The sequence below is a fragment of the Alexandromys fortis genome, unplaced genomic scaffold (genome assembly GCF_014885135.2).
Source record: "Alexandromys fortis isolate MF-2015 unplaced genomic scaffold, M_Fortis_MF-2015_v1.1 scaffold_7, whole genome shotgun sequence".
NCBI lineage: Eukaryota > Metazoa > Chordata > Mammalia > Rodentia > Cricetidae > Alexandromys > Alexandromys fortis.
Window position 1 is genome coordinate 11,909,157 of NW_026067920.1, and position 24,184 is coordinate 11,933,340.

General features: G+C 40.4%; 1 protein-coding gene across 2 annotated transcripts in view; it reads left to right on the plus strand.

Annotated features, from left to right (window-relative positions):
• Positions 1 to 23,744, plus strand: part of Abca13 (ATP binding cassette subfamily A member 13) — a 399,663-nt gene extending 375,919 nt beyond the window's left edge. For both annotated transcript variants that reach the window (XM_050141226.1, XM_050141225.1), the window contains 3 exons: positions 18,696 to 18,801; positions 20,965 to 21,102; positions 22,134 to 23,744. In XM_050141226.1, coding sequence (XP_049997183.1) covers positions 18,696 to 18,801; positions 20,965 to 21,102; positions 22,134 to 22,166 — 277 coding nt within the window. In that variant the 3' untranslated portion in view covers positions 22,167 to 23,744. The remainder of the gene's footprint in view (positions 1 to 18,695; positions 18,802 to 20,964; positions 21,103 to 22,133) is intronic.
• The last annotated feature ends 440 nt before the right edge of the window (positions 23,745 to 24,184 follow it).

Consider the following 24,184-nt stretch of genomic DNA (forward strand, 5'->3'; position numbering starts at 1 on the left):
GAGAACTGCTACAGCTGTACCTATCTTTGTTAGCCTTTTAGCATGAGCATGAAATATTGTCTTCTGCAAGCGGTTGGTGGATTTTCTCTTCAAACCTAAGAAGAATGGCTTTGCTCTTTGAGCTCATGAGCTCCGACTGTCTGGGAAGCTGCAAATGAATACATCACCTTATGTGACACCATATGCTCCTCTGTGGTGACTTTGATTTAATGCTTCTATAAAACCTTACTATAAACATAAAAGCTCCGATTAAGACTCCATCGCCAAATAATAAACTGTCTCATTTAAAAGTGAGACAGATCATTCGGTATGCGTCTGGCAGCCTCACAGATGGGGACAGAAGTTGCTACATGAGCACATGCAATGGCGTGTGCCGTGATGCAGAGCTGTGCATGCATGCACTCTGGAATGCCTCTCTCCAGTGTTTTGCTTGTGTTTAAAGCATCATCTAGCTCAATTGCTACAACACATCCACAATTTAGTCTCTTTAGCTGAAAAGTTATATTGAAGAAGAGACACATGGCTTCATGGCCGCAATGTGTTCTCAAAGCAACTGACTCAGGCCTTATCTCATTTGTCCTCACAGCGTCTGGTTGCATGAACAGAATTAAGTTGTTCTAACCTAATCACCTGGGAAGAGCTTCACACCCTAAAGGCTTTCTCCTGTCGGGTATTCTGATGGGACACCTCTATTCTTTGCAATTCAGATCGTGAGAAATGTCACCGAGAGCTGTCACTTTACCAGCAGGGAGTAATCTGCTTTTATTTCTCAGTGTTTTCGTAAACAGACTGCACTTCAGTCACAACGAGGATGGGAAATGAAATCATGGAGGCCAGTGACAGCTTAGAGGCATGGACATTTTGTCTGGGGACTCAGCCTCACCGTGGTTCCTGTGAATTAACAGACGCTTGTTAGTTTCTTTTATCAGAGATGATGATATGATGCCTGATAAAATAAACCAAGTCTGTGGCGTGTCCTCAGACAGAGGACTGAGGACATGCTATCTTGTGACATGACTCCAAGAGACTGGCAAGCATTAGGCTGTGAGATGCACCTCTCTTTAAGGCAGGAAACACCATTGCACATTTGTGCAGTTTGCTGGAGACTGAGTGGCAAATGAGGCCTGAGCTCTGTTGTATGTGGAGTGGACAGAGCAATTACAATTAGAAAGGTTCTATGCATGTAGGCTAAGAGTGAAGAAAGAGGATTGCATGCAGCCTGCGTGATGGAAGGGCTGATAAGAGGGACTCTGTGAGCAGGGAAGTGTCTAGATTACATGTACATCAGAGACAGGCATAAGAAAATACAGTGAAAGTCATTTTCTTAGCAGCTACACTATAAATGGAGTAGGAGTGGATTAGTGTGACACTCACTCCAGGATAATGTTTAGATCAATTCTCCACTTGGGAAGCTATAATTCTGGGGATCAAATGGGGAAGCAAATGGAGGCGGTGAGAAAAGGGCTGGTCAAGAGAAAATAGCTGTCACGGCTATTTCCGTTCTCTGGTTGGACACTCAATACAACAAACTGTTGCTGTTGCTGTCAAAGTATGGACTAGACGGTGATGAGTAAGACACATTGAAGACAGGACAACGTTGCAGCAGACTGGTGCGGACTAAGGAAAGGTGACACATGGGGCTTTCAGAGATAGGAAGATACTGATGTCACTATAGAAATTAACATATGGAGAGGGGAATTCTGGGTACTGGACATGCTCATTGGTAGGCCTTGGCAAGTTACTGGCATCATTCATAATGAAGAAGGGGATTGAGATTCCTTTATGGATGCTTTCTCTTACAGCAGGAGGAAAAACAGTGCAGGTTGGGTGCTTAGTGCCTCTTCTTACCTCATCAGAGCTTTCAGCCAGGGTTAACATACTCTACAGTTGAGTGAGATCAGAGCCACACCCCTACAGTGCTATTGGTTAGTTACTAAATGTTTCGTGTGTATTAGCTTGACCCATCTTTATGATATGGGCAATTATCATTATAATAGTGAAAACAGGGCCAAAAGAGCAAAGCAGTTGGCTCAAAACACAGTAGCTATTAAAAAAGGCAATTTTGAATCTCAGGCTCTTAATGGTGAATTTCTTTCCATGTTACTTCCATTTTCTTAAGTGATTTTACCACAGTGAAATGTAGTGTGTGTGTGTGTGTGTGTGTGTGTGTGTGTGTGTGTATGTGTGTGTATGCATGAACGAGCAGTTTCCATCAATAAACATCCCTTCTATTTTAGGTTATCTGTCACTCATACAAGAACCTAGACAGACTACATATTACATAGTGTTCATTTGGCTACCTGTTTTTTTTTTTCAGCATGTGTCCATAACACTGTGGGAGGTAGACTTTTGCTTTTGTTTATTACCTCTCTTCAATGTTTGGATAGAACATGGTAGGTTACACAGACTCCAAGTATTTGTAGAAGACATGAATGAATGAGAGAATGAATGAATGGTCCCCAGCATATGGCAATCTTTTGCTTAATGAGATTTCTTTCCACATCACAATGACTGAATGCTAAACAAGGAATCAATCAGAGGCATCCCTGCAAGCAATGGGCTTTGTCTAGTATAGTGGACACTGGATGAAATAACAACAATCAATCTCTTCAGTAAATGCTTCCACTCTGATCCCCTTTATCTCTAGACAGGATGCCGCCCACGTTCTCCCAAAGCAGTGTGTGAGCCACTCTTACTTGTAGTTTTTCGAAGCAGGCCCACATCTGTCTGTAGTTGGTGTCTCCATTAGTAGGAACTATCAGGTGTGTGATTCAGTCCTAACTGCTGCCACAGATTTGGCAATAGTCTGTCACCTTCTCGGCTGGAACACCAGATTCAGTGTAGATGTATTCTGGCCTGCCGTGAATTAATGCACCATGCAGACATCAAAGGGGACACAAAAAGTGCTCCCCTGTATGATTGTGATTCCTGACTAGAAATATAGTCAAAGCACAAGAAAATGCAGCTGAGCCCAGAAAATGCATTTCTTTTATGTCAGAGCTATATAACAGGTTTAGTGTAAATCCAACTGGGATCGGAGAGATGAACTTACTCTGGGTCCAACCACCCCACCACCCCCCATTTATTTGTATGGAAGTGCATGAATCTTTAAACTTTCCTTGTTTCATAATTTAAAACCATTTCACTAAATTTGATTTTGAGTTCCATTTTAATGAAGACATAAAAATGTGGACAATTAAACCTTGTTACAGACATGTTGCAGATTTCCTGAGCATGGCTGGCTAGGCATGGTACAGCTGGGATGCGGCCCCAACCACCCCTCTCCTTATCCTTCTGGAATCAAAGAAACTGAAGCTCAAGAATGGGCAGCCAATATGTACAAGAAGGGCAGAGGCTTGGTCACATCACACCTGTTACTGTCCATTAGGAGAAATGTGGTCATATGGTTAAGTCTTAGACAATTATGAAATCCTTCCCACAGTGGAAGAATATCACATAGTTGCTTGCAAAGATCATAAATAACATTAAAGAAACAGGGTCCTGTTTACAATCTACCATTTTTCAAACATTTTGCAACAATTTCATAAACTTGTGTCTATCTTTCATTGCTTTATAGCAAATGCTTTTGAAGGGGACTTAGCAGCGATCTTCTTTCTTTAGAAGATTTATTTATTTTTATTTTACATGTAAGGGTTTTTGCCTGTATTATGCATACATGTATGTGTGTATGTATGTATGTATGTATGTATGTATGTATGTATGTATGTATGTATGACGTGTATTATAGTGACTGAGGAGTCCAGAAGAGGCCATCAGATACTCTGGAACTGGAATTACGAATGGTTAAAATTCTTTATGAAGGTACTGAGACTGAAGTTGAGTCTTCGCAGGAGCAGCCAGTTTTCGTAACTACTGAGCCATCTCTCCAACCTCAAGATTTCTTGAGAATATTTCCCATATCATAGAATTCACCAATATAAAATATATAACTGAACAGCTTGCAATAGGTTGGCAAATATGTGTACCACATTCCATGTGTTACTTGTCAAATATTTTACTATTTCAGAAAGAAGTCCCATTTCTTCAGATGTCACCCTTCCGTGCTCTCACCGCTGGCCTACGCCAACACAAATTTACTTTAAGTCCTATAAATTTGTCTCTTTTAAAAATTTTTGATAGTTTTATACACATATGTAACGTGTTGATTTTATTCACCTCCCTTTCCCTGTTATCACCTTTCCTTTACCTCTCAATTCCTTCTTATTCCCAACCCTTCCTCCATAGAGGCTACACCACTGAAGAAAACGACACCCAATTCCTCAGCAACCAATAATAGTCAAGAGCTCTTCAAATGGTGGAAACAAGGGTGGGATCCCCATGTTGCCTCCCTTGTCCATGATGTAATGCTGTTAAAGGACCCAATCCTATACTGGTACAGGTAGCCATTGCTGCCACTCATTCACACACTCACACATTTAAGAGTCCCATAAAAGCACTCACTAAAGTCAAAGCTGTAATACATATGCAGATGACGTGTGCAGACCCATGTAGAGCCTATGAATGCTGCTACAGTCTCTGCTTTGCTCATTTGTTTTGGTGTTTTCTGTGCCTTTCGTCTCCCAGACTCCTTCTGCCTCCTCTTGCATGGGTTCCCTGAGCTCTAAGGAGAGGGATTTGATGATGAGATCTCATTTAGAGCTGTGTGTTCCAAGGTCTATCTATATCTGTCTATCTCTCTGCTTAGAATCAAGCTGTGGATCTTTGTATCCGATCCCATCTGCTGCAGGAAGAATCGTCTCTGGTGATACCTGAATAAGAAACCATTCTATGAGTTCATCCTACCTGGGATACTTGCTTAGCTATGTTCATTGTTTACTCTATTCATAATAACCAGAAATTGGAAACCTGTATGACACTCAGATAAAAGAAAATGTGGTACATTTACACAGGTAGTATTACTTTGTGTTTTAAAAAAATTTCATCATGAAATTTGGAGACAAATGGAACTAGAAAAAGTATCATCCTTAGGGAGGTAGCCCAGACCAGGAAAGATAAATGTGGTATGTGTCCAGTTACATCTGTATATTAGCCATTAAATAAATAATAACCAATGACCCAAGACTCACCAAACAGAGGGAGTACCAAGAACCAAACTAAAACTCAACACAGGACCACCAGAAGTACTCAACCAGCAACCAGACTTTTGATCACCAGCTAACTACTAGTAAAGTAGAAAGCTGAGACAAATTATGTCATCCAGGCATGATCCGTTCTCAGAGTCATGGCTACCAATAAGAGTGATTCAGATGAAATCCCAGACAAATAATTCAAAAGTAATTAAAATCAATCCAGACAGGATACAAACAATGGCATGGGTGAATCTGAAAATGATATGAGTAAGTGTCTGAATGAAATCCAAGAGAACAGAAACGAACAGGAAATCAATGTTGGTTATGCAGATCATATTCAGCGAAGAGACAGAATCATAAAAGGTAAAAGAAGCTGGAATAATAATGCAAACAAAAAGTACAGTATGTTAAATGAAAACCTCTCAATCAGTATAACTGATCACATAGAGGATAGAATACCAGGAATTGAAGTTGAGCTAAGAAAATGGATCATTCAGTTAAGGTCAATGATGAATTTGTGTTTGTGTGTGTTTTAAATTCCAGTTACTAATTTAGGTTTTGACTTCTCTCTGTCCTCATTGTGACTTGCTGTGTTCTGATTATTTATAATTTTACCTATCCTAGTGGAAGTGTAGTGGAATCTGATCTGAATTGCTTTTTCTCATGGCTGATGTTCCTAAGAAATTTTACATACACATTGGCATTTAAATATCATCTTTTAAAAGGATTTTAACTTTATTTTTTAATATGTGAGTGAGTGAGTGTGTGTGTGTGTGTGTGTGTGTGTGTGTGTGTGTGCGTGCGCGCACTCACTTGAGTACACATACCTGCAGAGGAGAGAAGAAGGCAGCAGATCTCTGGAGCTGAAATTACAGGCAGGATTTGAACAGTTGAATGCCATTGCTGGAAATCCATCTCAAACTACTTTAAATTTATCTGCTTAATTTTTCTATTTATACACCACTGTTAGGAGTCACCCATTGCCCCATAATTTCTCCATAATTTTCACAATACTGTGGACATAAATTACTTTAAAGATGAAGCCCATCAAATTGAAGCTTCTTTAGTGGGCCAGTTCCTGGGATAAGTCTTTGCGTCGGGTCCTGATGGTAGATGGAAACACAGTTCCTAGTTTTTCCAAGAAGACATTTTTGGGTTCTCTCTGGAAAACTACGTGGCCTATCGTTAGCCGGTTTTCCCGATGGATCTACTAATCTCCCACTTGCCTTTCACCATAACTCCCACTGTTATTAAGCTCGCCCTACTCTGAACTTCTATATACACTGTGAACTGAAATCTGCTCTTTGGGGAAGATTAACAGCCATATCTTTTGTGGCCTGTCTTTCCTTCAGGGCAAACTATCTAAACTAAGTCTCTTAAAGGAGGAAAGGGGTGATGTCATGATTCTCCTGGAGTGACATCCCACTTTAGACGTTTTGTGTTCATTGGAGATGGAGTTATGTTAGTTCAGACTTTCTCAGGTTGCTTTTCACAGTATTTATTTCAATCCACACATTGAGTTGCGGTAAGGACAGTGGTATTCTATTTATTGTCAACATCTCGTGTCTAATTCAGACTCTCTGTTGTATGAAGGAGAGCCGGGTAGACAAATGAAACTTTCATGTCTACGCTGAATTAGCAGCAACTTGTCGTCATTGACAGGTAGAGGTAGAGCAATAAATGCTTTATCCTGCCTTTCTTGGAAAATAGTCCTAGAGGCCAGGAACGAAACAACCTGAGTTCTTAGATGTACTAATGTGAAGCAGGATTTCTTTCCCTGAGATGGGACATGTAAAGGAAATGATTGGTCGTGTTTCAAATGTGGTGGACTCCTGCTGACCACTGTTTTGTTGCAGATATTTTGAAATGCTATTTTATTTCTCTTTCTTTGTGTAGAAAGACCATTTCTACATCTTTTTAATGGTTATCTTTGAAACAAATTTGCACCAGTTTCCTGGATCCCAGACTATTCACACTTTCCTGCTAGAAATCAGTTTATCTCTATGCCAGAACGTTGACCTACACCTGTTTCATGCTGATATCATACCCGCACCCCAAGACACTATGCTCATCCAATTACTAGACTGTGTTTTTGATGGATACCATTTGATCCCACTTTCTCCTAAATAACCTGTTTGTAGTATTTTATTCTTTAGAAAGATATAGTTGCGTGCCCAAGTGGTATTACATAAGCACAGGAACATTTATTAAATGTACATCAGATTTTATTCTAGGAAACACTCCAACCCAAGTGTTTGCATGGACAGCAAGGAACTGCTCATATCAAGTATAAATTCCCATACCACAAAGTCAGAAACTGATTTTTTTTTTTGTTACATGTAGCCCATATCTTTTATTTGGTGCTTAGTAGCATCATGAGTAACGTTGGAAAAATTTGCTCTCTTCATAATTCATTCCCATACTTCAGCCACCACTAGTGCCCATCTTTCCCATGGGAGATTCTGGAAATCTGTGACTGGTTGTGAGGATTCTCATCTCAAGGGGTCTGTATTCCAGGTGGGTGGTCAGCATGTCCTGCTCTGTCTTTTGGCCTGGAAGGCTTGCTTTATGTGTGCTCCCTGCTGAGAAGCTGAGTGAGCTTGGTAATTTGTTGCTGTTTTTTAAAGATTTATTTTTTATGCACATTGGGGTTTTGCCTGTATGTCTGTGTGAGGATGCCAGATCCCCTGGAACTGGGATTTCAGACAGTTGTGAACAGTCTTATGTGTGTTGTCCCAGATCCTATGGAAGAAAAGCTAGTGCTTTTAACTGCTCTGCTATCTCTCCAGCCCCCTTTGCAGCTATATTTTCTAAAGTGGTACGTAATGATGACATGATTGGAGAGGTCTGGGATCTCCTCCATCAGGCCCCAACACATGTGGTTCCTTTCTGTCTTGGTGACTGACTTATGGCATATCATCCTTATCTTCATGTCTAGCTGGAAAATTCCCACCACACATCGGTCAGGGGCTTGCCTACAATCTGTCCTATCAGATCATTGCTTCAGCACCAGGCACAGGTTATTCCTCAAGGCAATTCCTGATGGGCCAGGTGGTGGTGGCACATGCCTTTAATCCCAGTACTTGGGAGGCAGAGGCAGGTGGATCTCTGTGAGTATGAGACCAGCCTGTCTACAAGAGCTAGTTCCAGAACAAACTCCAGAGCTACAAAGAAACTTTGTCTCGAAAAACCAAAACCAAAACCAAAACTAAAACCAAAACCAAAACCAAAAAAAGCAACTCCTGCCGGCCTGCTTAGGCAAGTATTCATTTATCCCTTTGTACCATTTTTAGAAGAAACTCATGTTATAAAGGTTAGCAATAAAACCTCTGAAACTGTGATCAAAAAGTGTCCCAAGCCAATCTCTTAAATAGGTTAAAATGATCACCTATTACCACAAGCTTATGACCACAGAAAAGCGGAATAAAGTACCTGGCTCCCCAAACTGCTGAAGAATATTGCTCTTCTGCAGGCGATGGCAGCAGTAATCTGCAACTTCCATCTCTGCACAGTAGCATGTGCTGACTTTAAGGTGCCCCACCTCAATCATGGCATTTCCTTCTTAGGTCTTACCCACTAAAAGCTCTGGGAGTCTCTATGGACATCACTCACCAAGCCAGAATTGAGATGACTATTGCTTTTCTGTGGGGTGTGTTATTAACCACATTCACAGGCTATGGGATAAGAGGCTGAAAGCAATGATTGCTTTGAGTTCTGTTGCCTCTGTAGAGATAGAGGAAAGAACTCCTTGGTGACCACTTCTGATTTCTGTTGTCAGAAACAACTTGATATAACTTTATTAACCCCTCCTATTCTCAGAACTCAGAGCACAGAAGTTGGTGGTTTGACTGCCAGGGTTTGGGTTCCTTTGCTTTAAGAAAATGAGCTGCTAAGTATTTCTTGACCCAAGGGCCTGTGGTGTCCTACTGAGAGTCAGTGGGGATATGCAGGATATCAGAAGAATGCTAAGATCATGTTTGGTTGTTTGCTTGTTAGTTTTCATATCATTGTGAAGTTTTCTGTTAAACAGTACTAGCCTAGTTACTAGAATAGTGTTTTAGTGACATGAATTCTGCTAGTCATTAGCTGTTGCTAAGAGAGACATCATGATGTCAGAATTTCAGCTGCATGCATAATCGCTGTGTTATGTGCCAACATTCTGTTTTAAATAGAAAGAAATTGTTTTCTTTTCATTGTCAAGAAATATGAAAACTCATTCTTAAAATTGTCAACTCTAAAGGTACCTTTTCAATATCAGGATTCTAAGGTGTCTCTAAAGTAAAGGAAATTGATCAAAGACTACCATGAACATAAAACACAAGAAGTCACAAGAAGGCAGGGTTTTTAGGTTGTCACCTCACCGCCATAAAAGCAAAATGGCCAGGGAGGCCATGAGGTGGACAAAAGCTGAATGATGCTGGAGATGAGGCCATGTCTGTTTCTATCCTGCTGACCTGGCTGTGATGTCAAGTTTTCAAATCATCTCCTTTGACTGCTCTGAAGAGAAAGAAAAAGAAAAAAAGGAATCACATTTGGCTGTTTAATGAAGAAGAAAATATTGTTTCCATTATACTATACTGAATTCTAAAAAAAGGGATCCCCTGCATTCTGTGCTTTATCAGATAATCAGGCACCTGCAGGGATGTTAGGGGTAATGGCAGGAAAGCCCATGGTTCTGGCTCACTCATGGCAATGACATCCTCATTCTGAGACCAAGGTGAGGTTTGTTGCAGTCAGAACTAAGAGATCAGACTGGAAGGATGGAGGTAAAGAATCCTACTGAGAGCAGCAGGAAGGGCACTGGGGTTAGAAGTCAGAAGAAGGCAGCAGCCGTCCTGGGGAGAACAGAGGCGTGGTCAAGATTTTGATCTTTGGTTTGCTTGTTATACTAGTGATCACACTGATGACGTGTATGTACTAGGCAAATGCTCTAGTACTGAGATATACTCTGAGCCCAAGTTTGACTTTTTAAATTTTGTTTTCTTTTTCTTTTTTTTAATAAAATATTCATATTTAAAGATTTTTATTAGTTTTCTTTTTGAGAATTTCATGCAAAGTGTTTTTCATCATGTTTTCCTTCAGCACCCAGCTCCTCCCAGATCCACTCCACTTTTCCTCCCACTCCACTTTGTGTCCTTTTTCCTTTTGGTTTTATAACCAATCAAGACTAATTTGTACTGCTCAATAGTCTTGGCTGTGTGCTCTCCCACTGAGGCTTGGTTGATTTATCCGGAGCTACACTCTTAGAGAAAACCCTCTGGCCCCCAGCAGGTAACAGTTGCCAACAACTCTGTGGCTAGGGATGAAACCGTGTACCCAAATCCCATCTCCATGTGGGATTTATTCCGGTGTATTGCACAAGTTTTTTCCATGCTGTTACAACCACTGTGCTTTCCTATGTGCAGTTGACTTGTCTGTCCTAAAGCATTGTTTCCCTGTAGATGTCCACTGTCTCTAACTCTTACACTCTTTTTGCTTTCTCTTCTGCCATAGTCCCTGAGTCTAAGGAGGAGTGCGTATAGGATATGAGTTCTATTTAGGGTAGAACATTCTGCTGTTTCTTAGTCTCTGCATCTTGGCCAGTTGTAGGTCTCTGTGTTAATTGCTATCCATGGCAAATAGAAATTTCTATGAGTAAGACTAAGAGATGCATTGATTTATGGGTACAGTGATAAATCTTTAGGAGTCAGTGTAATGCTGCCCCCATTTAGTAGATTAATAGTAATGGGTTCTCCCCTGGGCCCTATGGCCTGTCTAGCCATAGATTCCTGCCCCAGTAATGGTCCATGGTATGGGTTTCATCTTGTGGAATGTCTTAATTCCAACCACAAAGTTGTTGCTTATTTCTAAATGATGCTTAAATTTTGAGTCAAAAGCTTTCTGTCTTGATCCTAGCTAGCATGGTCTCCTGAGTGCAACAACTATGGTTCTGTGGACATTTCTTGATAACACTATTGGCCCAAACTCTAAATTCTAGATCTATGCCTACTAGAGTAATTGAAAATTATCTCTATTTCACTCATATGATCTTGTCTTTAGTCCCAGATACTCTCTGAGATTCTTTCCAAAGATCGTTTCTCCCCAGAAGGAATGCTATGAAAAATGGAAAATTATTATTGGATAATTGCCAGGGTTTCTTTTATGTTAATGTAGAGATAGGAGCAGCGGGGCTGCGTCCCCGGCACCCGGCCGCCCGCATGGCTAGCTTATGCCTGAAATAATTACATGGGAACTGTATTCTTTTAAACACTGCCTGGCCCGGCTAGTTCCAGTTTCTTTCTTATTGGCTAGCTCTTACATATTGATCTAACCCATTTCTAATATTCTGTGTAGCTCCACGAGCTGGCTTACCAGGGAAGATCTTAACCTGCATCTGTCTGGAGTGGGAGAATCATGGCGACTCCTGACTAAGCTTCTTTCTCCCAGCATTCTCTTCTGTTTACTCCACCCACCTATGTTCTAACCAATAAAATGGGCCAAGGCAGTTTCTTTATTATAATTAACCAATGTCCTTTCTCCATCATGTTAACACCTTGAATATATAGCCCTCATGATTGTTCTTATTTGCATATGTGATTATTGTGAAGTTTTCCAAACTCCACTTAAGAAAATTTGGACAGCAAAGACACTTAGGATGAAAAGATGTACTTGTGGAATGTCCCGGGGGGGGGGGCAGAAAAAAAGATGAGTGACAAGAGGAATGACCTGAGAACTGCTCAGCTTATGAAGAAAATATTCCATCTGTGAGCCACAGTGCACAGGTGGCTATGAGGAGTGAATTGAACACACTGTTGTCACTGTGGTCATTTAAAGAACAGAGCTGTGATAGCCATTAGAAGACATCCCACTGTAAGCTGTGGATTTTAGTTGAATTTATGGATGTTGGAATTGTGAACCTTTTTAGTCCCTTTGAGCTGTGTGAGATAAATCAATTCTTGAGTACCCAATGTGATTCTAATTCTGTGTTTGTATTGCAGAGCTAGAGACGATAGTATATAAATTCCCAGGGAATTAAATGGAATAATGTGTGCTTGGTACTTCGCTCATGATAGATGAAGACAGAACTATCCTCTGTCTTCTCTTATGGTTCTTTGTCTCTCTAGAAGAAGACTGTCGTCATAGGTATTGTTCTATTGCTGTTAAGAGACGCCATGGCCAAGGTGACTTAAAAAAGAAAGCATTTAATTTGTGGGCTTACTTACAGTTTCAAAGGGTGAGTCAGTGACCATCATGGCAGGGTTCATTAAGACAGGCCTGTATGGTGCTGAAGCAGTAGCTGAGAGCTAACATGTGATCCATAAGCAGGAGAGAGAAAGAGAGAGAGAGAGAGAGAGAGAGAGAGAGAGAGAGAGAGAGAGAGAGAGAGAGAGAGAGGAGAGAGAAACTGGCTGTAGCATGGACTTTTGAAACCAGTGACACAGTTCCTCCAACAAGGCCACATCTCATTATCCTTCCCAAAATGTTCCACCAAGTAGGGATCAAACATTTAAATATATGAGCCCATGGGGACCATTTTCCTGCAGACTACCACAAAGAGTCATACAGGGCTGACAGAGTGCTGAGGGAATTTCAATACAGATAAGCTTTCCTCATTTCACATAGCCACCTACATATCTGTGACCTACCCAACGTTCTGCCACCTTTTCTTACATTCAATCTCTACTCTGTCTTCTTCTGAATCCTTGCTTTATGGATCCTAAAGATAAACAACTGCAAATCAGTTACTGAAGGGGGATGACGGGAAGTTGGCATGTTGCACAGCCATGAACCAGCAGGTTGTAGTGTAGTGAGACAGAAGAGTGGGGAATCAGATAACACGGTCTGAAGCATCAGTGTGTCTGTATCTCCCGGGCATACTTTGATGTACATGCTTGTTTGAGCTCATGTAAGGCTCCAGGATCACGTGACTCCTCTCTCGATGTGCTTTCATTCCATCGTGAATAGGAAAACATCATTTTAAAAAGATATTTCATATTCCAGTTGTTTATTGAGAAGAACATATCAATGGACATTTGTGTGTTTAGATTTCTTATGAATCAGATTATAGAATTCAATTACATAAGGAGACGTTTTTTAAAAAAATGTTAAAAGAATATTACACTTTTATAATATTTATTATTTTAACTTAAATATTAGTTTCTATGCCTAGAAGTTTTATGCCTGTAAATTTTGGAAGGCATACTTGAAAGCCAGAATGGCAATACACTTGCAGAACTTGGCACAACAGAATACATCCTTGGTATTTTTAGAAACCGCGATTCTAAAAGTTTCTTTATGATTATGATGGTGGTATTATCTCTTCATTTTAGTGTTCAGATGTAGATAGAGAAATAACTAACAGTCATAGAATGTTCAAATAGTATTCTAGTATTTTATTAGAAATTTATTATAAATATGTTTAGACAATTGATGATCTACTGAACCTATAATTTTCCATTTCATATAATAATAGGTTTTTTTTTACATAATTCTTTGAGGATATATATTTTAATGGCCAAGAATAAAATTAACATATTTTCATGAACCATTTAATTTTCATTTGGGGTAAAATATTTTTAGAGATGGAGTCTGGAACCAAGAACTGCAGAACAGAGCTTCTGCTCTAACTTGATGGGTTGTTTTGGCTTTAGTCCCTGCTCACTCACTCTTTAGTGTACGTGCTAGATGCTCCATTCTGTTCTGCGCTGCTCACGCTTCAGCTTTCTAGGGTTGGGCATTTTGTAGGAGGAATTCAGGCTGTGAGGATCCAGCATCTTTGTTACAGTTCTTCATAATGATAGCAGAGTGACTAGAAACATTTTGCCACTCAGTGTCCCTGCATCAGGACTCAGTGATCTGCCCAGTCAGAGCTGGGAGCCTACTCGGTGGAGATGTTTCAAAGCTCCAGTGACCAATCTCTTGACCTTGGGACGTCCCTTCAACCATTCGGCCTATGCCTTTCTTCCCTGATGCATGGAAATGTTCACCCACTCTGGGGTCTTGGTGAAGACAGTATCTGTGGCCAGTATTTTTACACATATCACAATGAATAAGAAATATATCACAAAGTATTTTTACACATAACATCGCCTGCCAATAATGCTGCTCACTTATCTTTGCTTGCTGCTACACTAATGATGGTGAACACTGGATAGTCTTGAAATGTTGGGTCAGTAAGTGTATATATCAACCCGTGACTCATTGGCTATGCTGCAACATTTTAGTCTTTGTAAAAGTTTGGTAATCAAATAAATACTCTGGGAATTTAGATCATTGGTACACTGAGGCAGATTTGAGAAAATAAACCTTAATTTAATATATCATAAATTAATGTATTGATTTATAAAGATTTTCTTAAGTGTAAAATATGTATACTTTTATAATTTTATGTCTACAAAATGTTTCTGACTAGAGAAATTCATGAATATTACCTACTAAATATATATATATATATATGTATACATATATATATTCTCTTGAAAGCATTTTTTCTTAGGAACTAAATGTTTTCTTTGTTCTGTTTCTCTCTAATAAAGTTAGAAGGGTGTTACTTCAAATGCGGTATAACTTTGAGAGATTTTAAATATTAATATGCATATGTGCTTATAGAGAATTTATTAGATGATTATTGGACTTTAACCTGAATTTTTCAAAATTCATTAACAAACTATATCCATGAAGGCTACAATCTATATAAGCAAGGAAAGTGGACATTAGATTCTCTTTTTCCTACACACTATCCCCTACACACACCAGCTTACAATCTGTGCTCACGCTGTCTTGTCTGCATTGATGGAACTTTCCCAAATTAACTGTGGGATTCTCAATATCAAATAGAATGATGTTTTATTCTGGCGAAATCCTGCACAGAGCTGAAATTACACTTTTTATATTTATTTACACAGTGCCAAAAACTGTTCCAAATAACTCACAAGGATGAATTAATTCTGTCCTCCAATAATCTTATTAGGCAGTGTCTCTTCTTAGCCTCATCTATAGATGTGACAGCTGAGCTTGGAAATTTCTCCCAGCTTTCCAGAGTCAGGCATTTTGTAGGAGGAATGCAGGCTGCGAGGATCCAGCATCTTTGTTACAGTTCTTCATAATGATAGCAGAGTGACTAGGAACATTTTGCCACTCAGTGTCCCTGCATCAGGACTCAGTGATCTGCCAGGTCAGAGCTGGGAGCCTACTCGGTGGAGATGTTTCAAAGCTCCAGTGACCAATCTCTTGACCTTGGGAAGTCCCTTCAACCATTCAGGCTTATGCCTTTCTTCCTTGATGCATGGAAATGTTCACTCACTCTGGAGTCTTGGTGAAGACAGTATCTGTGGCCAGTATCAATTAGCTGCTCAACCTCTTTCTCCCGTTCTATGGAGTACCATAGCCATTGATCTGGATCCTCTATATGGAACTAGTGGATTAGTGTACGATTTCTAGAGCTGGCTGAATAGGAGTGGTAGGTAGTTCATCCTTGCAGATCCATGTGGGTTTATCAGTGTCCTCTGGCATCTTAGCCATGTGTAAATGAGAAGCCATCAGCCAGAAAGAATGGAGGCTATGGTCAATAGAGGCAGGAGGAGTTGCAGATGCAAAGCTTCCCACTCACTGCAGAGCTCTCTGATGGGTGGAAAACTCAAGCCCTAAGGAAAAAGAGCAGATTGCTGTCAATACAGCAGTAACAGCCACTAAAGAACCAAAACTCTTACTGTATAAATGCCCCACTTTTGACAGCCAGAGCCCCAAGCAAAGTAGCCTGCAAAGACCACCATAACTCTCAGAACCGATGGAAGCTTTTTGATAAAACTTTATATGCTGTATGTGGTTAGAGATTCAGAGATTAAGGGCCCAGACGGTCCTCAAAAGCTTTGACTATTCCGTGAAGCTACTTCCACAAGATTCCTTGGATACCTAAAGAGGATTCTTTAGTTCCATGCTCCCAAGGCTTCTGCTCTATCAGGGAGCTCACTGGAGTCAGCTTCTCATTGATTACAGGCAGAGATAATTATTTCTGTCTTAGCCACCAAAATTCTGCACTTATTTTCACAACTGCAATGGCTGTAATGGCTTGAGGTTATAGTTCTGATGCTACCAAGTGTTCAAATTTGTTTTATTTTAACCCCACAGGATATCTGTTTTTTCCTTAAAGATTATCAATGTTGAACTGACAGCAAAGGACCTCTCCAATTTGCATTGTTGATGTTTACCTGCTCTGTTCTTGGAGGGAAGGCAGGCAAGAACTCACATGATCTCAAATGTACCATATCATTTTCACAATATCTGAAACCAAGGCATCAGATAGAACAACAGAACCCTGGACGCAGGTCTCAGAGGATGCTCACAAGGGTTACCTGTGTCCCTCTAACAAGTCTTTGTAGTCTTAAGCCACCTGTCCTTATCACATAGACTCAAGGCATAAAAATATACACATATTGTAGACAGGCTTACAGAGGGAAATTTACTCATGTCCCTTTTCCTCTAGTGATGCTTTGGAAGTAAATGATGACCATAAGAATTGTCCATAATCCCAGCACTTAGGAGGCAGAGACAGGCAATTTCTGTGAGTTCGAGGCCAGCCTGTTCTACAGAGAGATTTCCAGAACAGACTCCAAAACTACAGAGAAACTCTGTCCCGAAAATTTTTTTAAATGCATTTTTTCATTCTTTAAACTGTTTTTTTTCAGCTTGAATTAATATACTAGATAGTGCTGGATACCATATTCTGAACTTGATAATTGATATACCACTACCCAGATAAGAATTTCAATAATCAGGCTGTCAAGATTGTGTAAGAGTACTTGCTGTACAAATCTGCCAACTTGAGTTTTGTTCCTGGAACCTGCATAAAAGTTGAAGGAGAGATGTTACTAAATGAAGTTGACCTCTGATCTCTACAGATGAACCAAATGCAATATGTCACTCACTCACCCCCACAATAAGTATAATAATAAAGTAGTCGTCATAATAGTAGTAGTAGTAAAATAATAGCAAAAATCTTCTCAATCAGTAATACTTTGAGTAATCATGACCAATTGAGGTCTCTGAGTTTTACTGATCAGAACACTACTAAGATGCTGTTTTATTCACAATACCTGTGATTAAGCTATAGAATAAGACACATAGTCCCCCTCCCAATAACATAGGCTATGGTCTCTGGTTTTGCTTGAACACCAGAATTTTATGCTAAAACCCTACACATACACATTGGTTGTGTGTTATGGAGCAATATGGTTGGTGCTGACCAGGAAGCTTCCTCCCCCCGGCTAGATTTTATAGCACTGGAAAATTTTGTCCAGGCTTCTGAGGATAAAAGGTCATCAACAGACTCACCCAGCTGTGCATTTTGTGAAGTACAATAATGACCACCAAAACAAGATATGCCCATGGGTGCAAATAATGGCATGAATCTTATGAGGGTCAGCCAATTACTTTTTTGTTGGATTTAAAGTCTGTTCCACAAGGAAAAATCATGTTCCTGGTATTATAGCTTCAGACTAAGAAACCATGACTAGAGAGTTCATAGGCTCTTGGTGCCACTGAGTATTAGTATTTTACTAGATGGCATAGCATCAAACCAACCAACTTCTAATATTCTACTAATTGGCAGAGTATCAAACCAACTGACTACGAGTATTCTACTAAATGGTGCAGTATCAAACTGCCTTCTAACTAGGTCTGCCTCAGCCAGTGGACCAGAGAGGATTCTTTGTACAGTGGAGAGTGGTCAGTGAAGAAAATCACAGCTCACTAACGTCACAAGAATATTTGTCAGTGGAGTGCTCGGCCACAGATGGGGCATCTCGGTCCCCCTCCCCAGAGCCTGGGAGCCATCATAAAAGGGGAAAGCCTGCAGCAAAACAGCATCTTCTGAACGTGACCAGAAAACTGCACACAGGCGCTCACAGCAGCCACGATGGCCTTCACAAGATCTGCGCGAGACCAAATCAGCCAACATTTATTAAGGAGGGGAAATGAGTTTTTGAGTCCCCATCCCTGAAGGAGAACTCATGGACAAATGATGGTTTCTGGAGGAGGGGCTGCCAATTTCTTTCAGGCCAAACTCCAGTTGCTGGCTCCACACCTAGGACTATATTGGCAACATTAATTGGATTGAATGGGTTTTGAAAGATTCTCCACTGAGGCTGACTTAAACCTGGAAAATGTTTTCATGTAACAGACAAAAATGTCCATAAGTTGCTTATGTATTTATTCCTTTTCATCTTCTTCTAGGTGCATTTTAATCATTGCAGGCCTTGAAGCAGCAACAGCAGAAATGTGCTTCCCCGGCTGGTCTCCAGGGCAACCTCTGACTTCCTCTCGCTCGGCACTCTGCCTTCACCATTTGCATTTTCACCTTAGCTCTTTGGCCGACGATGTGCTGATTTCTGGACTTGCTGATTTGTTTTTTAAGGTTGAGCCGATGTCTCTGTCAGTGTAAACAAGTGACAGCAACTGTACAGCTTAAAGTTGACTTCTCCACATTATACATTTGAGAATCCAAATATCCCAGCAATTTCAAGTAGTCACCAGCATCCTCTAGGTTTGCACAAATGGCCCTATAATACCTTCGCTGTAAATCAATATGTACCAAATGTGTAATGCTACATGTATCTTTATCTGACTCAGGTTCGGTGATGGTTATACAGTCAAAGTTTGGCTCCACAAAGAAGGAAGCCAACCTAGTGCCGTTTCCGACTGCTTGAAGGTTCATTTCCCAGGAATCCAGTTTAAGGTACGTTGTGTGGCTTTTCCATAGGATTCAAGAATGGATGCTCATTAACCCAAGACAAGGCACTGATGGCCAGCTAAAGGAAGGATGCCCCTTAGGTCTAGCCTAGTGAGCTAGTGAATTTACTGGGGTTACTTACCGGAGTGTGAGTTACTCAAGGGCAGTGGTATCACTGAATAACACCTCCAGGATGAGTGACGAGTCACCCAAACTGTAACCCAGGTATTCTCCGCACCACTTCAGAGACAGTCGCCTCCATTCTGTTACTATTTTGTGCTTTTATAACTTTGGGAAGGCCTTCATGAATTTTGTAACTTTCTGTTCCCTGAGCCTTGTGAGTTTCCAAAGTTTCTTGTTTTAGGAGTTTATCCTCCCTCTAGGAGGGGCTGATTGGTTCAAGTGGGATAAATCAGTTACATGGAGAGGAAATCCTAATAGCCTGTGTTACTGTTTTCAGCTAAAAGCATTTTATAAATTTATTAGTCATTTTTCTGTTTTATTCTGTACTATCCGTGCCCCCCCTCTTTTTGAATTATGTGCTGTTTCAACCAAAATTAACTTGGATGGTGGACATGGCTCAGTCCTCTGATGATGGCAGGGCTGACTCCTTGGTGACATGGTGGACAGCCCAGAGAAGACTGTAATTGTGCATGTTCCTCTCCTACCCTACGCACAGCTCCATCATGTAGCTCAGTTCACATGGTTGAACGGTTACATAAATCAATTTCTTCTGTGTATTTGCTATGGGGCTTATAAGCTTGGTAATTTTCATATTATAAACCTTGGAAATTTCCACATTTGTGAAATCATGCCTGGAACTATACGCTTTGAGGTTGATGTGACCAAGCATGGTGAATGGGCCAGTAGTGTCTCCAACCCACTGAAACTCAAGTGGCATTTTGACAAGGTAATTAGGTTGTCCTACACGTTGAAATTTTGAAAGCACTCAGTAGTTCTTCCCTATCTTTTATGTCTTTCTTATTTGATTATTGGTTGCAATTTTTACGTAATATTGTTATGTAGCCCAACTAGCCAGAAGCTCACTATCTGGCTAAGGTTAGATTTGAATGTGGACTAGACCTCCTCCCTCAGCCTTCCAAGCACAGACTTACAGGTGTGGGCCACTACACTGCCTTTAGTTATGTTTTTCAAGGTTTATTTATTTATATTTTATGTGTTTTGCCTGTGTAAAGGTCTGTACAGCAGGTACCTAAAGTCTTCCTATTTCCAGAAGAGGGAATTGGATCCCTTGGAACTGGAGTTACAGACTGTTGTTAGCTCCCATGTGGCTGCTAGGAATTGAACTCAGATCCTCTAGAAAAGCAATCAGTGCCCTTAACCACTGAGCCGTCTCTCCAGCCTGGTTTGAAATTTTTTAGACAGCTGTTATTCATTTTTTGTTTGTTTGTTTTTTGAGACAGGGTTTCTCTGTAGCTTTGGTGCCTGTCCTGGAACTAGCTCTTGTACACCAGACTGGCCTCGAACTCACAGAGATCCGCCTGCCTCTGCCTCCCGAGTGCTGCGATTAAAGGCGTGCGCCACCACCACCTGGAAATGGCTGTTATTCTTATGTATTATAGCTTCTAATAAGTAATAGGCATTAAGAAGCCGTTCTTCGTTCATGTTGACAAATAACCTGTGAGACACTATCATTGTGTTCTACCCTAAAAGAACACCCTAAGAACCCAGTAAAATACAACAGTCATTATCTCTGTGGGAAAGCAGAAAGCTAAAAATCAGAGTGGGGACATTTCTGACCAGAAGTTGTTCAGCTAATGGAGAAGAACACTGGGAACTAAGAATCCCACAGTGCTAGTGCAGCTCAGGGAGCCCTCACGTGTTTTCATTATGCCGTACTCACCCGCTTTTTGGAACATCTGTAGGCAGCCTCTGGCCACTTCAGCTTCTCCTAGTGCTTATGACACAGCTAGGCAGAGAGGGACACGACATAATCCCAATCCGAGGGAACACCACTTGTCTAGTGTATCTCCGGGTGAGCAGTCAGCAGTAAGTGTTCTTCAGTGACTCCCAACATTAACCTACGGCACGTCACTGGCACTCAATGTGTGACTGTAAAAACCCATTTGAATTCATTTACAATGCGATGTAATGTAATCAAGTTTGTTCAGTGATTTCTAGTCTTGACTCATATTTTCTGACTTTTAGGGACAGCACCTGAATTTATTGGAATATCATGTACAGAAAAGTTGGGAGTGTTTGGCTGATTTGTTCAAGGTTCTGGAGAACAACAAGAGCCTCCTGAATATCAAGCACTACTCCATCAGCCAGACGACTCTAGAACAGGTATGCGACCTCCAGCAGCACAGTGCCCTGCTCTTGGATAGAACAACTGAACCTCAGCCAGCAGGCTTTAAAACTAGCTAGATGGCTTCTTCAGCTCACCCCCTCTTCCTTAGCCTTCCTCAGTTTCCCCAAAGTCTAGGGACGATGGCAAAGGTTAGGTGGCTTATCTCTCCGATGCATTTCATCCTGGGTACGGAGTTTTCATTAGTTCATGGAGGCACTGGACAGCCCCTTCTGTTAAACTTCCTTTTTCTGCCTTATTTTATCCCAAATGATGGATTCAATTTTGCAGTTGGGTGATAGCGTACTCTGAGGAAAGTAAGTGCTTACTGTACTAAGAGCATTAGAAATGTAAAGTTATTAAAACCAAGAGATATTGATACTTTCCAGGTGACTTATTTGGCCTCATTTGGGGAGCTGACAGCTCAATGGATTTGGGTGGGATAAAGGCACGGTGTCTGCCCTTTTAAAATATTATTTTATTTATAATTAAAATATAATTACATCATTCCTCCTTCCTTCATTTTCTTTCTCCAGCCACTCCCATGTACCTGTTCCTGCTTCCTCTCAAATGCATCATTATTATTATTACATATGCATATATGTAAATATATAAATTCATTCTGCTCAGTCCATTTAGCTTTGTTTGCATGTATATGGCTTTAGAGCTGAATACTTGATAGCCAGTATCCAATTACGGGTCTCCCATCTGGGGAAGACTGATTCTCCCTCTCTTAGCAGGCATTCATTGCTTCATCTAGGGTGGGGCCATGTGGAATTTCGCCCATCTGTGTTGGCATGTCAGCAAGGGTTGTCATTATTCAGGCCTGCCATATTGTTTTCATAGATGTAAGTTCTCTTCCATATCTAAAATACATAGACTTTCAGCAGAGTTCTTGGACCTCTGGCTTTTTTTTTTTTTTTTTTGGATAGTTCAATAATATCTGAGACAATGGCTCCCTTAATAACAACCAATATTAAAAGGCCCAATATGGTTATGAATTAGTCACTATTTTTATTAATTCTTTCAGGTTTTTATTAATTTTGCCACTGAGCAACTGTAAATTCCACACTTTCCTACTGATGCACCATCCACTGACATCACCATCTGTACCGCTTACATAACGAGGCACTAGAGGAGTAAGCCTGTCTTTCATGAGAGTTCACTGACGACCAAACATGGATACAGCTGAGGATCGGGAAGAAATGCTCAAACAATCAAGCATTCTCTCCTTAAATTTCTAATTTGAAACCCTTTGCTTATTAATAACCGATAATCTTAAGGGTCATTCTCCAACGCAGACTCCTAGAGATTTTTTTCCTCTGATTGCCAGTCCAGGTGGGTGCCAGCTTCTCTGTGACAAACACAGCAATGAGGTGACAGGAGTCCAAACTAAGAGGTTCAGGAGCCAAGAAAGCCACCCTAGACCACCCAAGCCGCATGCTACATCATCCTTTAAAATAAACTGAGTCCCTAACTAATTTGAGTAGAAAACAATTATCACGAAGCATCTTTTTACATTTTCCCATTTTAAAGAAGCACACGGCAGTTTAAATACAAACTTTTCCAAAAACGAAATGACAATACGGTGTGACCTGAAGAAATTGATTGCCATATGCTTTCCTGCTGTATGCCAATTCTTCAGCAAAATTCAAGACATTTTTCATTTATAACATGCTTCGCAGAATCTTACAGACTCATTTTGTGTGGTTATGGAAGGAAATAAAAGTGGGTTGTATGTTTGATTTGGATTACTAATTGTTGTCTTAAAATTCTAAGCCCGCTGTTTTGAGGTATGGAAGGTTCCATGTTGATAGCTTAGCCTCACCCGGAACTTGGTAGAAACTCATATTCTTAGGCTCCATTTCTGAGAGAGAGAGAGAAAATCTCAAATCTCTGGTCTATGGCCAAACACTCTGATCTAAACATGCACAATTCAGGTGGACAGCCAGTGACACCAGGCAAAATTTAGCCCTAGAAGGATCATACACCGCACACAGTAATAGAACACGTAGCTCTCAGTACTTTTCAAAAGTTCTCTAAAAAATGTCACTCTCAGAATTGCTGCCTCAAAGATAGGGCTCCCATAGGCTCTATTGAAATAATAAATGACATCTTCCAGTTAATAAAATGTGTAAAATCAATGTATCTACTACCAAATGGATTTCCATTCAGACACTGTTGAACATTTTCTAACAACATTTTTCTGAACCTCAATGATGAAGCACATTAATTTCATTGTAGAATCTGGCTTTAGCCAACATTAGCATTGGGTAATAATAGCTGTGCTGTACGGAAAGCACTTCATTGTGCCATTTCTTTTCTATACCAGGACTTCATTAAATCTGTTTTTTCTGGATATAATTTTTATCTGAGATATTTTAACAGTAAGGATTAATCCTATCATGGATGATTTTGATGTCGGTGGTTTTGATTTGTATGCATCAATCTCATAAATTATGCTTTTTGGTAAAGAAATTGCAATTTAGGACTTGATGATTTTCCTCTCCTCCTGTTCTGACATATTCCGTTGTGAAAATGAAACACATAGCCTTTTCTGTTGTTGAATCAATAAATACCAATTTGTGAAACACGAATATATTTATACCGTAGCGAATAAATGAGATGTGCTGTAATTTAACCTGGCTCTTGAAAGTCATTGTGTTTGTGCCAATGGATTCCTTGCATCTTTATTTGTGTCTTTGGGGATCCAATTTAATTTGGGTAAGGAGGAAATGTAACAACTCCACATCTTTTACAGTTTGAAAGGTTAAAATTTAATGGAGTTTTGCTCTGCGATGTCCTCCTCTTAGGGGTTCTTTTCTGTCTTTGAACTGCTGTATTCTTGAAGTCGATGCTTCAAGGTATGCCTTTGAACAGTGAGCAGGAAGAAAAAGAAACCCAACATGCAAACGTGGCGCATCCCAGAAGACTGGACACAAAGGTCAAATCTTATGCTAATGTTGAAAATGCCATTACCTTTAGAAGCCATGCCGATATTTTATGCCTTTGCAGTTAAACACTTGTCTTAAGACTTTTGAGCTGAAGGTCACACAACTGAGACTTTTAAACAAACTATCT